The sequence below is a fragment of the Artemia franciscana genome, chromosome 13, assembly GCF_032884065.1.
Source record: "Artemia franciscana chromosome 13, ASM3288406v1, whole genome shotgun sequence".
In the NCBI taxonomy this organism is placed as follows: Eukaryota; Metazoa; Arthropoda; class Branchiopoda; order Anostraca; family Artemiidae; genus Artemia; species Artemia franciscana.
Genome location: NC_088875.1, coordinates 46,679,235 through 46,697,710, shown reverse-complemented (window position 1 = coordinate 46,697,710; position 18,476 = coordinate 46,679,235). Strand labels below are relative to the sequence as shown.

Sequence of the window (18,476 nt, the reverse complement as noted above, 5' to 3'; positions counted from 1 at the left end):
TTTTTATATATATATATATATATATATATATATATATATATATATATATATATATATATATATATATATATATATATATATATACACTAGCTGTTAGGGTGGCGTTTCGTGCCACCCTAACACCTAGTTGGTGGGGGCGCTTCGCCCCCTCCCCCACGGGTAAGTCGTTACGTGCCATATTAGCTACGCGCCATTGTAGTTGTGTCCCTGTGTCCCACCTGTGAATATATATATATATATATATATATATATATATATATATATATATATATATATATATATATATATATATATATATATATATATGTTTTTAACTATGTAAAACTCGCGATTATACAACATTCTTCGCTGTCCCATCGTCTGTGCATATAAATAGATTGTCAGGTTTACCGACTCTTGAACATGCAACATATAATTGTCCATGGGAAAAACAATCCGTATTCAGATCTATACCTCATTATTCTAATGATTGCCCTCGAGTTTTGTTTATGGTGATTGCTAATCAAACATTCCCAGTGTCCACTTCGTCATTCATATATCCCCCTGTGCCCCCGGCGTGCCCGTTGTAGTTGTGTCCCTGTGTCCCGGTCGTCATTTATATTCCCTGTGTCCTGGCCGTCATTTGTCTTCCGGTGTCCCAGTCTGTAATTTCTCTTTGAGTGTCCCGGTCGTCATTTATATTCCCTGTATCCAAGTGTCCCGGTCGTCATTTGTGTCCCGGTGTCCCGGTCTGTAATTTCTCTTTGAGTGTCCCGGTCGTCATTTATATTCCCCGTGTCCCGGTCGTCATGTGTGTCCCGGTGTCCCGGTCGTGTCATCTATGACCTGGCGTCATATACAAAGCCTTATATACTTATAATGACGTCATATGTAAACCCACAAACAAACAAACATGCATACATACAGCTTATTTTTATATATTTTATTTTATTATAGTTTTTTCTTAGTTTTTCTTTTTTAGTTCTTCTTTTTTTTTAGTTTTGCAGCTTTTTTAGTTTTTTTAGCTTTTTTTTCTTTTTAGTTTCTTACCTTTTTTATTTTTTTCCTTTTTTTAAGTTTTTTTCTTTTTAGGTTTTTTCTTTTTTTAGCTTTTTTCGCGCCATATTAGTTACATGACATTGTAGTTGTGTCCCTGTGTCCCACCTGTCAATATAGATAGATATATATATATGTTTTTAACTACGTAAAACTTGCGAATATACAACATTCTTCCGTATTCAGATCTATACCTCATTATTCTAATGATTCGTCATAACAAACATGACGTCAGTCGACAAACAACTTCATGACGACATACAGCTCAATCCTTATAATGACGTCAGTCGACAAACATGACGTTAGTCAACAGACAAACAACTTATTTTTATATATATAGATATCTGCCGATGCATAGTAAACAGTACGGCATAAAAGTCACTTACATAAAGCAATATTATAACAGGCTATAAAACATATTTAAACATGCACGAATATATGATAAAACATAATTTCCCGAGGGCAAACTGAAGACGAAGTTAAAACTTTAACGCACTAAAAGGCATTAGCGAGTATCAATATTGTCAGTAAATCTGATTGACAATTTGGCACACTGATGATAAGATATTTTGACAAAACAACGATTTAAATTTTGTCAAAAGAAGGAAAAAGCAAATTCTGTTGCTTTGGTTTTGAGCTTTAAACGTGTCATAGCATAATATATTTTCAAGGGAACAAAAAAATGCATACAACTTGTTCCTATGCCTAGATAACTGTCAAATTTTGATTAAAAGACATTCCTACATAAGCGTACTATCAAGCAGTATTTAAACGTAATATATATTTGGTTAACTCAACAGAAAATAGCTTAACTCGTTACCACGTGGGATACCCTTACATGGTTTAACTTGTTTCTGTGGCCATAAATTAGTTTGCATTTAATTAGAAAAACAAATTCCATTTAAGTATGAGTAAAGAGAGATGAAATGAGAATAAGATAATAGACAAAAATACCATGAAACAATTTAGAGGGGGAAATAAGGAATTTCGTCATTTATTGTCAAATGTTTTACATAATTTGACTTTTTTTTACGTGAGAGTGAATTTTACCTTCATTTTCGAAAAAAATAAATCTTCTCGGATGTTACCAAGGACAGATGATAAACTTGAAAGAACAGACGGTACGATTATTTAATTAACTATTAATAGAACAAAGGAGAATGAATTGTTGGATTCAGTTATATCTTCTTCAGAGAGCTTAAGATGTTAGATTTAAAAGAATCAAAATACGCAGGAGGGAACAGCAGTTTGAAGCAGGGAAAGGCCATTTTAGGATCCAATATTCGAAGTTTTATGCATTTCACTATGATTTTCCTGGAGGCATAAAACTTATATCGTACAGTAGACAAGGGTTTACGCAAGTTTCATGCACTTTTTCTTCCACGCCATCAGTTAAAGTTAATTTTTAGTTAGAGGTGGACATAGCAAGGGTTTTCAGCTCCCCACCCCTCCACCCACAAAATATCAGAAGATCATAGAATTCAAAAAACCCTCTGTTTCGCACCTCCTTGGAGGCTTCGACCTTGGACCCTCCTTAACTCCTCTGCTAACTCCCCCCTGTTATGACACTATTTAAGAACTTTCCTATTGCTAATCTTCAAAAAGTCACTAATCTGTTGTAGCCACCACACTCAAGAAGTGAGATAGGCGAATCCAAATGAAATACACCTAAGTATGATGAAAATGAAATACTTTAGTAACAAAATTATAGAAACTACAATAGAAAACTATGGAAATCAGGCCCCTAGAACATATTATATTCAATGGTTTCTAACATAACCAGACCTAAACAAAATATCAACTAAAACATTTAGTTAAAATAAACCTATATTGTCGTGTATGTCGTCTACTCTCTCACGGTAATCTGATTATCACCGAGTACAAATCAAACAGTTCGTGGTAACGAACTGTAGTAAGGAGCGACCCGGCTCAATAGTAACCAAAACTCTAAAAAATTGAATTTTGATATCAATAGCTACATCAAAAGAATCGCATTTTAATGCTGATTTTAAATATATAAGTTTCATCAAGTTTAGTCTTACCCATCAAAAGTTACGAGCCTGAGAAAATTTGCCTTGTTTAGGAAAATAGGGGGAAACACCCCCTAAAAGACGTAGGATCTTAACGAAAATGACACCATCAGATTCAGCGTATCAGAGAACCCTTCTGTAGAAGTTTTAAGCTCCTATCTACAAAAATGTGGAATTTTGTGTTTTTTGCCAGAAGACAAATCACGGGTGCGTGTTTATTTGTTTGTTTTTTTTTTTGTTTTTTTTTTTCTTTTCCCCAGGGGTCATCGTATCGACCAAGTGGTCCTAGAATGTCGCAAGAGGGCTCATTCTAACGGAAATGAAAAGTTCTAGTGCCCTTTTTAAGTGACCAAAAAAATTGGAGGCCATCTAGGCCCCCTCCCACGCTCATTTTTTTCCCAAAGTCAACGGATCAAAATTTTGAGATAGCCATTTTGTTCAGCATAGTCAAAAACCATAATAACTATGTCTTTGGGGATGACTTACTCCCCCACAATCCCTGGGGAGGGGCTGCAAGTTACAAACTTTGACCAGTGTTTACATATAGTAATGGTTATTGGGAAGCGTACAGACGTTTTCAGGGGGATTTTATTTTGTTTGGGGGTGGGGATGAGGAGAGGAGGCTATGTTGGAGGATCTTTCCTTGGAGGAATCTGTCATGGGGGAAGAAAAATTCAATGACAAGGGCGCAGGATTCTCTAGCATTACTATAAGAAAACAATGAAAAATAAACATGAAAACGTTTTTTCAAATGAAAGGAAGAAGTAGCATTGAAACTTAAAACGAACAGAGATTATTACGCATATGAGGGGTTCTAAAAATACTTTAGCATAAAGAGCGAGGTATTTAGGAGGAGATAAATACCTTGCTCTTTATGCTAAAGTATTTTTAGTAATTTCAACTATTTATTCTACGGCATTTCTGATTCAGGGGTCATTCTTAAAGAATTGGGACAAAACTTAGGATTTAGTGCAAAGAGCGTGGTATTAACGAGGGTACAAACCCCCTCGTATACATAATAAAAAATATAAGGTTATGAAAGTTTGTTACGTAAGTTAATTCTTAAGTTACGTATATTTTTTACTAATAAAAACGTTCGTTAAAAATTAAAAGTTCTAGTTGCCTTTTTAAGTAACCGAAAAATTGGAGGGCAACTAGGCCTCCTTCTCCACCCCTTATTTCTCAATATCGTCTGATCAAAACTAAGAGAAAGCCATTTAGCCAAAAAAGAATTAATATACAAATTTCATTTTAATAATTTATGTGCGGAGAGCCAAAACCAAACATGCATTAATTCAAAAACGTTCAGAAATTAAATAAAAAAAAAACTGATTTTTTTAGCTGAAAGTAAGGAGCGACATTAAAACTTAAAACGAACAGAAATTAATCCGTATATTAAATGGGTTGTCCCCTCCGCAATCCCTCGCTCTTTACGCTAAAGTTTGACTCTTTGCCACAATTCTACTTTTTAAAACAATTAAAAGCTTTAGCGTAAAGAGCGAGGGATTGCGGAGGGGACAACCCATTTAATATACGGATTAATTTCTGTTCGTTTTAAGTTTTAATGTCGCTCCTTACTTTCAGCTAAAAAAATCAGTTTTTTTTTTATTTAATGCAGAAAGAAACTGGTCTTGTCAGACCAAGAGCTTGAGTGTGTGAAATAAAAACCCATGACTTGAAATAAAGATTGTTTTCAGTAAAGTGCAAATTATTTTCTGGTCTTAAAAAGAAAAGGTTGGGGGGGGGGCATCTATCTAACTCCTCTTAGTTTCTGCTGATCGTTCTGAGTTTGACTTGATTATTTATTGTAATTGTGTTGCGAGAGCAATGCTTTGGTTTTGTCCCGTTTTTTTTTTGTTCTTTTTCCTGTGTCGCCGATCTCAGCTTATTCCTGGAAACTGGTAAAGGTCTAACCTTTGCGGTTTTTACGGAAAGTGTCCACGAGCCAGAGCCTATGGTGTGCGAAGTGAAGTGGATTTATATAGCCTGTGTCAGAGAGGAGTGTCTGAAGTTGTGCAGCCAAGCTTTCGTTTCATCGAAGCATGTTTCTGCTTTCGAGTGGGAAGCTCCGTTCTAGCAGGCAAGCAGGCAGGCATCACTTTCAAATTGAAGATGGACTAAAATCTGTAAGTGTTAAATATATGCGGCAGTTACCGGGCCCCACGGCCAATATATCTTCTTTGAGTGATAAATAGAAAAAATTACAGAAGCAAAAATGTGGCATTTTCCTACGGGTCCGAAAGTGCTGCCATCTATCTATTTCTGTTCGTGATTTCAGCTGAGTTTATCGTTCAGTTTTTCGGACTTGGGATTGTGGTAGAGAAATGGTATCACATGTGCCTACTAAACTTTAAAAGTTCTCTCATTGCTAAAGAAATTGGAGCTTATCCGTTGCTCCTTTCTAAGTGGTGACGTTAGAAAGTTGGCCTACGACAAAAAAAAAATCAACTTTTGAACTAAGACAGATAGAATTTTTTTTTTTCGACGGCAATCAATAGCTCTTAATGAGCTGATTAAAGTATATGACATCCATTTTTTGGTACAAAAATTCCTTCATGAGGTATACCTGTTTGGAATTTTCAAGGGGTTGACAACTTCAGTAGTAAGGTACACACTGAAACTAAATCTAGGCTGATACAAATTGTGAGACATATGGAGGACTTGTTAGCTATTAGGTAATAATCACCTAAGACAATGAGGGGTTAGCAACTTTTGCTAGTTGGTGTATTTATTATTTGTTTCCAGTGTATTTGATGGTAAAATCAATTTGGTTCCAGTGGTAAGACATGTAGGGGACTTGTAAATACTAATCTGCTGTTAGGCTACAGTCAGCTTCATCGATGAGGGGTTTGCAACTAGGCTAGTTGGTGTACCCATTTATTTGTTTCCGGTGAACTTGATGCCTATCACGGGAGAGGGACTTATAAATAAGAATCGGTTCACTTTAGGCGAGAAACGGCTGTTAGCTCATAATCATCTTCGGTAATAAGGGGTTTGCCACTTTTGCTAGTTGGTGCACCTATTATTTGTGTCCGGTGTATTTGATGGTTAAGCCAATTTGGTTCCAGTGGTAAGACATGTAGAGGATTTGTAAGTAATAACCGGCTGTTGGGGTACAATCATCTTCAGCGATGAGGGGTTTGCAACTTTTGCTAGTTGGTGTACCCATTTATTTGTTTCCGGTGAACTTGATGCCTATCACGGGAGAGGGACTTGTAAGAAAGAATCTGTTCACTTTGGGTTGGAAATTTGTGCAAATTGGTGCACATTGTGCTCGATCTCTTTAAATCTGACAGAATTAAGTGTTTACACAACGGGTACAAACGATAACGTAAAACAATTAGGCAGCTTCGTAATAATTAGTGTCACCTATTGTGTTTTAATCCTGAAAAGTTACGGATAGCTTTATAATACCAACTAGATTATATAAGATATTGTTCCAAGTTTTCATCCGTCACGATGTCTACGATTGAAAAGGATAAAGTTCAACTGGCTACAAAGTCAATTAAGTCCCTTCTTTCGATATTATTTTGTAGTTGTTGTTTTTTCAAAGCTGAAGAATAGCCTTTGGTCATGTGATAACTGATTACATTCTTTTTAGAACATACCGTTTTAAGAACTTCGATAGGCTGACAACTTCATCATTTAACTGTGAAGAAAGAATAGTGAAGAAACAAGCACAAACGAGAATGTAAAACAATGAGATAGTTTCATAATAATTAATAGAATGTCATCTATGGTATTTTGATCCTGAAAAGTTGGGGAGAGCTTTATGATACCAACTAGATTATATAAGATATTGTTCCGAGTTTTCATCCGTCACGATGTCTACGATTGAAAAGGATAAAGTTCAACTGGCTGCAAAGTCAGTTTAGTCCCTTCTTTCGATACTATTTTGTTGTTGTTTTTTCAACGCTGAGGAATAGCCTTTGATCATGTGATTACTGATCGATAGCGAAGAAACAAAACCAAAGTGTTGCTCTCGCAACACTTTAGCCGAAGAAGCCGGACAAAGGTTGCCGCAACACTTCACGTTGCCCGGGCAACGTAGGTATAGTTTCTGTTCGTTTTGAGTTTCATTATTTGTTGATTGTTGTTTGTGGTAGTTTTACGCTTGAAACATTATCTTTTAACTAGTTCTTCAAATTGTGAAAAAAAAATAGAATTCAATCTAATTTTCAGTTTCTACTTGCCCTATGGCGGGACAAAGAATTAATCTGTGCCTGCATATGCATGTTCCATGGTTCGATCCCAGCTTGCGCAAAGATCTTTGCTATCCAGAAGTGTCTCTAATCAATAGACATTCACTGTCAAAAACTTGCTGAAGAAGCACATCAAGCGAGAATTTTTAAACACACATTACCTAGTGAAATGCCAATGTAATAAGTTAAACATATCCTCTTTGAAAATATTCCCTAGAACAGCATTTTTAAAGTTATTGATTAAACTAAAAACTGAGTGATCGAACTGGTGATTGATTTTTGCCTTTTTGACTTAAACTTCTAGGATTTTATGGCCTATGGGAGTTGCGAAGGAAACAGATTCCAGTAAGATCGACAGTTTTCACAAAAAAGGGTAAATTTTTGTTTAGCAAGCCCAAAGATTACATGGCAAAGGTTCCTTCAAGTTATTGGTTGTAATTCACGTTGCATAGCTTAAAATTCCATAATTAAGTTTTAAACGCAGTTTTATTTGTATGGGGTTGTTGCTTTGTTTCTAAGCTCAATTTAAAATCAATCTTCAATCGAATACACATTTTCCGGATTTTTACACAAAATGAAAATGCACCTTCTTTACTTTCCCATCATATTAGTGTCATAAATTCAAAATGTCTGGCTCAACTTCTGCTGCATATCCTACATTTAATTATGTAGAAATTCATAAAAATCTCGAACTTCGGTTAATCCGAGTGAAATCACCTAAAATGCTACTTGCTTTTATTTTCCTAAAGAATGTCATTCCAGTACAAATGGGGATTCCAGAGGTAGTTTTGCTGTATTTGGACATAACCCCCCTCCTTTATTAAAGAAAGATGTTCTTTAATAAACACGGGGAATGTTCGATTAGCAATCACCATCAACAAAGCTCAAGGGCAATCATTAGAATCATGAGGTATAGATCTGAATACGGATTGTTTTTCCCAATTATATGTTGCATGTTCAAGAGTCGGTAAACCTGACAATCTATTTATATGCACAGACAATAGGACAGCGAAGAATGTTGTATATTCGCAAGTTTTACGTAGTTAAAAACATATATCTATCTATATTCACAGGTGGGACACAGGGACACAACCACAATGGCGCGTAACTAATATGGCGCGTAACGACTTACGCGCGCGGGGGGGCTGCGGGGTTGGGCGAAGCGCCCCCACCAACTAGGTGTTGGGGTGCGAAGCGCCCCACCCCAACAGTATATATATATATATATATATATATATATATATATATATATATATATATATATATATATATATATATATATATATATATATATATATATATATATATATATATATATATATATATATATATATATATATATATATATATATATATATATATATATATATAGTGGGTGAGGCTCAATGCTTAACAGTTTGATCAAATGAGCTGGATCCAAAGCGCTATAAAAATAAGTCTTTGTAGTAGTTAATTTGAGTTGAGTATTCAGCTAGGATAAAAACGTTATGGAAAAACTCTTAGCATTCATTTAGTTTTGTGAGGTAGTTCTGTATAAAAAGTTAGCCCCTACTCTCAAAAAAGTCCTCTGTGACAGAGCCTCTCTTTCATCTCCAAAAAAAGATTGGAATTGTGCGTTAAATCAAGGCTTATTCTTGTCACCTATATAAAGAACAAAAATATTGCATAAGCAGAACTGAAGACGTTGCAAATACGCTGGTTTACGAGTTCTGAAATGACAGAGTTTATGGGGTTCTTAGAAGAGTGCTCCAAACAACATGTAATTGGATACTTGCATTTCAGCAAATGAAACTATATAGCAAATAAATTTTATTGTCTTTCTGGACAAGTCAGCAGATTTTAGTTGCTGTAGATCTTGATAGGTAAAGCATGAATTAGCCTTTCAAAAGTGAAATATACTTTTATGTCACATCCTGTGCGGGTTTAGTTGGAACTCAATTTGCTACAGGGCAGGGAGGGCAGCTACCCCCTCCAGACCAAAGTTTGTCCCACCTAATACATTATTTTACCCCCTAACCAAAGCTGAAATTTAGTTTCTGCAATCAATCTTGTCAAAATTTAGATAAGCCTGCATAATTCAAGTATCCAGAGAAACAGGTCAGCTTTCTTTAATACATCTTAGCCTTTGTGGTAATTAAATAAATAAAAAACAAATTTTTTTAACAGAATGTAAGGAGCGAAATTAAAACTTGAATGTAAGGAGAATGAACAGAAATTATTCCGTACATGAAAGGGGCTGTCTCCTTGTCAACACCCCGCTCTTTATGCTAAAGTTTTTTATTCTTTAAGAAGTAGAGTTGTGAGAACTTTAGCGTAAAGAGCAGGGCGTGGAGAAGAGGACAGTTCCTTTCATATATTGAATAATTTCTGTTAAGTTTTAATGTCGCTCCTTACTTTCCGTGAAAAAACTTGTTTTTTTATTTAATTTCTGAACTTCTTTGAATTAGTCCAGATTTTGATTTTGGCTCCCCATACAAGAATAGTGACAACATAATTTCCATATTAATTTTACTTTTTTGGCCAAATGGCTTTCTCAAAATTTTGATCGGACACTTTCGAGAAAAGAGGGGCAGTGGAGGGGGCCTAGTTGCCCTCCAATTTTTTTGATAACTTAAAAAGGCCACTAGGACTTTTGATTTTATTTATGAAAGTTTTCATTAGTAACAAATATACGTAACTTACGAATTAACTTGAGTAGCGAACTATATATTCGTATATTTTTATTGCGCATATGAGGGGGTTCACCTCCTCGTTAATGCCTCGCTCTTTCCGCTAAACTTCGAATTCGGTGTAATTTTTTAAGAATGATCCCTGAATCACAAAGGCTGTTTAATTAGAATAAATAGCTCTTTTGAAATTACTAAAAATACTTTAGCGCTAGGAGTGAGGTATTGAAGAGAGGACTAAACCCCTCATATGCGTAATAGTTCCTGTTTCTTTTAAGTTTTGATGTTGCTCCTTATCTACAGTTTAAAGAAAAATATTTTTTAGGCTATGATAATATCTTTTTCATGGATCCCCTCGCGGTGGATTTAGTCGTCCTCAATGGCATAGTTCTTAGATTTTTCGACTATGCTGAATTGATCCGGTGACTTTGGGGAAAAAATTAGCAGGGGAGGGGGCCTAGTTGCCATCCAATTTTTTGATCACTTAAGAAGGGTAATTGAACCTTTAATTTCCGTTAGAAAGAGTCCTCTCGTGACGTTTTAGGACCACTGGGTCGATACGACAACCCCTGGGAAAAAGAACAAAAAACAAATATATACGCATCGTTGATCTTTCTTCTGGCGAAAAACACAAAATTCCAATTTTTTGCAGATAGGAGCTTGAAACCTCTACGGTAGGGTTATCTGATATGCTCAATGTGATGGTATGATTTACATTAAAAACCTGTAACTTTTAAGGGGTGTTTCCCCTTTTTTGAAAACAAGGCAAATTTTCTCAGGCTCGTAACTTTTGATGCGTAAGACAAAACTTGGTGAGACTTATAAACTTAAAATAACCACATAAATCCAATTTTTTGATGTATCAATTAGCATGAAAATTCCGTTTTTTCGAATTTCGGTTACTATCGAGCCGAGTCCCTCCTTACTTACAGTTCGTTACCACAAACTGTTTGATATATTACTCATTTTTCAGTTTCCCCTGCTATTTTCACTTGATTTGGGAAAATTGGCTTTAACATTGCCCCCTCCAGGATTTTGACAAAATTGCACCACAAAGTTTTAGCCCCAAAACCACTGATTAAATTAGTTTTATCCAAGAATCAGTAACTTCATAAAAAACTGCGGCGAGGGTGTCAGTATTACAATTGAATTAAGTCACAAGATATCACCAGAGGTTTTCCTCTTTGGGACTGACGAATCACCTACGAAAGATTGGGTTGTTTATAGGAAAAAAAAACATACAAATGATTTTTTTTATATTGAAAAATATTTTTCTGCAAGTAAGCTCGCTGGAATATGCTTCATGGGACGTGGCTAATATCGTCACATCAACCAAAATCATAGGACATCGTGGGAAAAAAAGCTCCAATTGAAACCACAAGACTCTTCCTACTGCATAAGGTCTCACAGTGAGTCACGTGAGCCATGAGCTTAGTGTAAACTAGTGATTGAAAAATCACTGGCAATTGGGAGGTGGGTATTCAACAAAAATAAAACACACTATGTGCATACTGGTTGTCAAAAGGGAGTATCTGCGATATTTCAGGGACACCTTAGCGTAAACTATTAAGCTGAAGCTTTCAGGGCATGTTGAAAGTGATCATAGTGCAGAAAGTCTCTCCCCCACTTACCCCGTTTGGATGCCCCTTCTCCAGCACTGAGTGTAATTTTGAAAAAAAAAGTGTTTGTTCAAAATAGTCAAGGGGTCTAATAACTATGCCTCTGGGGATGCCAAGTCCCTACAGCCTCCGGCTAAAGGGTTTTAAATTATGCAACTTACGCATAAACTATCACGTGGCGTGATGATTACAACTATTCTCATTTCTTGTAATTCCCTCAATAACCGTTTATATTTCAGACCTTCTCAGTTTTTTTTTTTAGCTTGAGGTTAAACTTTGGTATTATCTTCTTAATTTCTTTCCGTTCCAATTCTGTTCCGTCTTCTCAAGGTTCCATCTTCTGATATTCTCTTTACGACATTTCTTAGAGTTGAGAAAATAAGATCCTGGTCTATAAGAGGTCATGGATGTTTCAGTCTTAGCTACTGTATCTGTCATGAGCTACTTCAGTGTATGTATTAGTGTAACACTAATGTTACACTAAATCAGTGCAATAAAGATCAGATCAGTGTCTGATCTGATCTTCAGACCAGATCAGATACTTCTGATCTGAAATCAGTGTAATAAGATCAGAGTCGTTCCTAGGGTTGATGGCGTCGGGGTCAAAATTAATTACAGCGCCTCTCTCCCGACTCAAAAATAGGAGAAAAATTTGATCAAAATGAGTATCCCCCCAGCCACAGCACCCAGGGCAGCTGAACCCCTCCTTTGGACAGTTCTGAAAACAATCAGTGGGAGATACTCTGTTTAAGATTTTATGCATTACTCCAACTCACTTTTTTTTGTATACTCTTAAGATTCTCAATAGCCTTAAGGTATGATTGATTATCAGAAAATATGCCTATGCTCCAACCTGTCCTATTTCTACCCTAGCATTGTCATAGTCCTCCAACACGAACAAAATAAATATTATCATTACCATTTATCTTTTTTTAACTCAGCAGAAGCTGAAGAAAACAGAAATAATACCTTATTACGAGAAAACATATATTTTTGAGCAATTAGTGTTAGGCACAAACATCTTCCTCACATATTAAAAACCAAATAGCAATTCAGATTTAAAAAAAAAACTGTTTTAAGCTTCATTTATTAATAAAAATTCTCAATAATACAAACTTCTGTCAAATCTCTGGCGGACATCAATCAAATATATATGCAAGCCAAGACAAAAATACCAACAATGCACCTATGAAGTTAAAAAATACCAAATGAAATAGGTTAAAAACAGAAAAAATTACCTCCAAAGGCAATAAAACTGATATAATATTGATAAAACTGAACACTAAGGAAGCTCATTTAGTTTTTCGTTTATTGAGATTTACTTCAGGTTTTAGATTGGTTTTCAATGGGGTTTCTACGACTTGCAAGAAAAATAAAATTCTGAAAGAAGTGGGGAGAGGAAACTGTCCCCCATATATACATAAATGAACAAACAAGGGAGAAAAATAAGGGGAGACGGGAACTTTCCAAGCAATTTAAAAAGGGAAAATATGCTGCTAGTCAGTTTGTCTGAGGTAACTAAAAAGGCAGTATTTTACACAACACACATGTTACAGGTGAGCAAGAACACAGAAATATGTTTTGTCTTTTTTATGTGTTTTAATGCACCTATGAAACTAACAAAAACGAAATGCCAAGAATAGATTGAAAACAGAAAAAGGCATTTACCTTCAAAGGCAATAAAAACACATTTCGCCTAGGCTAAAAAAAAAAAAAAAGTTATCAACAGTCTCTAGAGTAATAAAAAAAAACTAAACACTAAGGAATCTGATTTAGTTATTCGTTAACTGAGATTTACTTGGCATTTTAGATTTGAGTTGGGGTTTCCGCAAACTGCAAAATTAAACTAAATTAAAAATCATGAAACAAGAGAGGAAAATATTCGTTAAAAAGGGAAAACATCAAAAAGGGGAAAGCATCTAGGCAGTTTGTAACTCAAAAGGAGTATTTTACACAACACTTACGTTACAGTTGAGTGAGAACACAGAAAAAAGGTTCGTCTTTTTTTACTGCTTTTAATGATTTTTTTTACACAAGAAAACCTCTATCTAGATAAGATAAGAACAATTTTGAAAAAGATATTCAAATTTTTGACTATTTTTGCATTTAAGAAAGGAAGATATACATCAATATAGATAATATCAGAATTTTACTTGTTTTAAGATATAAATCAGATACAGGAAACTAAACGATTGAGCGCGCAAAGAAACAAAGTCTGATACAACGAATTATGAATATCACTGACAAAAAGAGCTACAAACAGAAGGTTGCATACATATTAAAGAATAGAAAGTATACAATAAACAAAAGTTTAACACTGATCGCAAAAAGGTTCAAAAAGGGGTTATGACGTAACATATCCTAAATGACCTTGAATATTTAAATTTCAGATATAAAATAATGAAATCAAGCACAAAAGCTCACCTATAGACCTGAGAATGAAATGAAACCGAAATACCATAAACAATAACCTTACAGTTAAAAAAGAGCACAAAAGTGCCCTTTGCCCAAAATCAGCAAGGGTTTGTAGACAATTCAGATTAGGATATCAAAGGAAGTGCAAACAAGTTCAAAAAGGACATGATACAATGTCTAGCCCAGATGAACTTTGAGCGTTAGCCTGGTAAAGAGATGCCTTTATACAGTCAAAACCAGCGGTGAATACACTTGAAGCCTCTATTTCTCCTCTAACAGATAATTGAGGCATAGCCTACAAATTTGACGTCTAAAAAACCTTGGTTAATGTAAACAAATAAAACTGAGTGACGTGCATCAATCTATGTTAGATTATTTTACTTGTCCCGTTGTTACTATATTCGTAATTTAGACTCAAATTTTTCTTATTTAGTAAATCTATAAACCAGGAATAATATTAGTCTGACTCATAACCGTGAATAAACGCTGAACATGTATTTTGATTTCAGAATGATCCTCCTTTTATACTTGGGAGGAAAATATAGAAAGAAGAAAACGTTATATCTCCAACTGTAGATAAAATACAATGAGAAGCCTGAGATGGTTTATATTTCCCGTGATTAAACTTAGCATGATTGGCTATACAGGTATCCTAAGGTATTTCTCCTTTTCAGATTATATATAAGCAGGGGCATAATTTTTATGTCGCGGTAGTGGGCAACTACCCCCCCCCCCCCCCCGCCGATCCCAGTTTGCTCCCCCAGCTGAAATTTAGTTTCTTCTAAACTCTTGTCAATACTAAGACAAACCTACATAATTCAAGCATCAACAGAAAGAGATCAGTTTTTTGTACATATTTACCTTTATAGTACTATAAAGTACCTTTATATTACTAAATAGTACATTTATAGTACCAAATGGCTTGTTTTTTGTTTTTTTTTTTTACTGTAATATTCACTTGATTTGGGAAAATTGACTCCAAATTGCCTCCCCCCTACCTGATTTTGACGAAATTACGCCACTGTGTATAAGGTATAAACTCCTCCATAAAAAAAATACCAACGGTGACTACTTGAAAAAGCGGCATTCGGTATTTAGCATTCTAAAGTCTTTGGTAAGAATTGGCAAATCATTAGGTTTTTCACTGACTAAACATTTTAATATGAAATGAAAAATTATTCACTTTCTTCGCCTTCATCTTCACCAATTTTTTGTAGTTGGGACTCGAAGTCTCTCTCCACCGATTCCCATGTAATGTCTCGCCACTCTGTTGGGATACTATTTGAATTAAATCCATAGTAGAGTTCGAATTCACAAGCCTTTTCGACAAGGACCCACTTCCAGAAAATACCAGATTCTATGCTGAGACTAGGCATAATGTTCCAGTTTGGGTATATAGTTTTATAATCCTTGTAAGAAACAAATTGCCATCGAGAGTCTTGGTTTCGAAACGACGTTCCTTTTGCAAGATAGGCTGGGCAATTTTCAATCATGGCGTCATTGGATCCCTCATAGCTGCAATAAAAAATTTCATGAATATAGCCTACAACTTTCATCTTAAAGAAATCTACCACGCATGTGTAGGGCTGAGGCTAAGTGCAATCTTTCTTTAGAATTATTGCCTGAATGGATCCTAGATAATAAAGAAAAGCACTGCAATGCTTGAGCAGGTAAGCAGCAATCAAGCATCTACAAAGAATGGCGGAAATAGAGAACCTGTATAACCGGTTCTGCCTCATTCAAACCCATTAGGAAACCCTTGTTTGTGGCATTAGTTATTAATTATAAATTAAATTATTAATTATTATTATTAATTAGTATAATATATAATTATAAATTATTAATTATTAATTAGTTATTAATTATAACAAAAAAAAACAAGTTTTTTAACTGAAAGTAAGGAGCTACATTAAAACTTAAAACGAACAGAAATTACTCCGTGTATGAAAGGGGCTGTTCCCTCCCTCAACGTCCCGCTCTTTACGCTAAAGTTTTACTCTTTCTCTCAATTCTACTTTATTAAACAGTAAATAACTTTAGTGTAAAGAGCGGGACGTTGAGGCAGGAACATCCTCTTTCATAAACGGAGTAATTTCTGAACATTTTTGAATTAATGCATGTTTTTTTTTGGCTCTCCGCAAATGAATAATTAAAATGAAATTTCCACTTTTTTTTTTTTTTTTTTTTTTTTTTTTTTTTTTTTTTTTTTTTTTTTTTTTTGCTAAATGGCTTTCTCTTAGTTTTGATCAGACGATTTTGAGAAAAGGAGTGGGAGTGGAGACATAGTTGCCCTCCAATTTTTCAGTTACTTAAAAAGGCAATTAGAATTTTTAATTCTTAACGAACGTTTTTATTAGTAAAAGATATACATAACTTACAAATTAACTTACGTAACGAACTTTTATATTCGTATATTTTTATTATGTATATGAGGGGGTTTGCCCCCTCGTTAATACCTCACTCTTTACTCTGAAGCTTTAATTTTGTCCCAATTCTTTAAGATTAACCCCTGAGTCACAAAGGCTGTATAATAAATAGTTGAAATTACTTAAGATACTTTAGCGTAAAGAGCGAGGTATTTCGAAAGAGATGAACCCCCCACATGCGTAATAATCTCTGTTCGTTTTAAGTTTTAATGCTGATACTTACTTTCAGTTGAAAAACTTTTTCATATTTATTTTTTCATTGTTTTTTATTATAATGCTAGAAAATCCTGCGCCCCCTTCATGCAATTTCTCTTCTCCCATGACAAATTCCTCCAAGGGAAGATCCTCCCGCGTAGCCACCTCCACTCAACCCCCCAACCACAAAATCCCCCTGAAAAGGTCTGTACACTTCCAAATAATCATTACTGTATGTAAACACTGGTCAAAGTTTGTAACTTGCAGCTCATCCCCTGGGGACTGTGGGGGAATAAGTCAACCCCAAAGACATAATTATTATGTTTTTCGACTATGCTGAACAAAATGGCTATCTCAAAATTCTGTTTCGTTGACTTTGGGAAAAAATGAGCGTGGGAGGGGGCATAGGTGCCCACCAATTTTTTCGGTTACTTAAAAAGGGCACTAGAACTTTTAATTTCCGTTAGAATGAGCCCTCTTGCGACATTCTAGGACCACTTGGTCGATAAGATACCCCGACTGATTTTTGGCTCCGACAATTTTCCGCGAATGGAGTTTTTTGCAGGAGGAGGGGGTTCAGGTGGAGGAAATTTCCTCTCTTCTGGTACCAGAGAAACGCATGACGGTTGGGCTAGCTACAATATAAATATTATGTTGCAAAAGCAACTACTTCAAATATTAATGGCTAAATAACTGAAAGATACAAAAATAATTCATTTCACTGTAAGAAAAAACAAGAAAACATTGAAAAAAAAGAGCACTGATTTCAATAATGAATCCTAATACGACTTTTAGGTTTTTATAGTTTAGTGAACTGGAAAAAGAGTGTAGTATCTTCAAATTTGGAGAGAAATTGTAGAAAAGAAAAGAAGTAAAAAGAAATTGTAGAAAAGAAGATCAATATGTAAAATAGCCCCTTCACATAAACGACTAAGCTATAACGAGTTAATTGCAAATACACGATAACGAGTTAATCACAAATATACGATTCGCCACTACTTCCTTATCCCTGTTTATTATACGTAACATTATTTATAAAATATGAATTATTATTTATCTGATATGTATCAATTTTTTTATGCTATTACGTGCATACTTTCCTAAGACTCAAACCACATTTTTCTGAGTTACTCCCATAACAAAGGTCTTGCGCATCAACGATGTCTTACTAAACGGTCTTTTTCAGCAGTTGACAATAGATTTCAATGTATGCCAAAAATTCTTCAGCGTAATCGGCAGATTGCTCTTCCTAAATATATGTGGAGGTTTCAGGCACACTATATCTGTGCCATAAATACTTCGTTTGTTGCAATAGTTGAATGTATTTTAGCATTGAGTCATTCCAATTAACCCACTTGCTTATCTACTTTTTCAGATTAAGGGGGAAATTGTAGCGTAAGATCAGTGTGCGAATACTTCATTCCTACAAAAAAGTAAATCTAATATTACAGATTTACCACAAGAATCCATCTCTTTACAAGCTGTCATGTGGGCGACAATTTACACATGATAATTAGAGCAACAGACTGCGAGTGCTTCCAGCACTTCTTATTTCAACTCGTGTTATGAATGTTCTGGAATGATTGGCTTCAAACATTATGTTAATAAACGAACAGTTAATACTGCTGTTTTCAAGTTGATATTTTATGATCAAGAAAATGGGTTAATTAGCCAACCCCACTCTGAATGGGGTAAAAAGGTAAAGGTAAAGGATACGGCATTAGACTTTACAGTCTGTACCGGCGGTGCTGATCTCCGTTTCTTGGCCCTTCAGCCAGGAAGTGCAATGGGGGGTTGGGGGCCAGCCATCTTGTGCTTTCGCACACCCTTCCTGTTTACCTTCCCCAGGTTTCTCCAGGTACCCATTTAGAGCTGGGTTGACTCTGGC

General features: G+C 35.2%; 1 protein-coding gene across 2 annotated transcripts in view; it reads right to left on the bottom strand.

Moving 5' to 3' along the window:
* Positions 1-14,912: 14,912 nt before the first annotated feature.
* The window catches only part of LOC136035015 (interferon-induced very large GTPase 1-like), a 36,742-nt gene continuing 33,178 nt past the window's right edge, over positions 14,913-18,476 (bottom strand). Inside the window, exon 6 of one of the 2 annotated variants that reach the window (XM_065716596.1) lies at positions 14,913-15,482. In XM_065716596.1, the coding sequence (XP_065572668.1) occupies positions 15,143-15,482 (340 nt within the window). In that variant the 3' untranslated portion in view covers positions 14,913-15,142. The remainder of the gene's footprint in view (positions 15,483-18,476) is intronic. The other variant, XM_065716597.1, reaches the window with a different exon arrangement.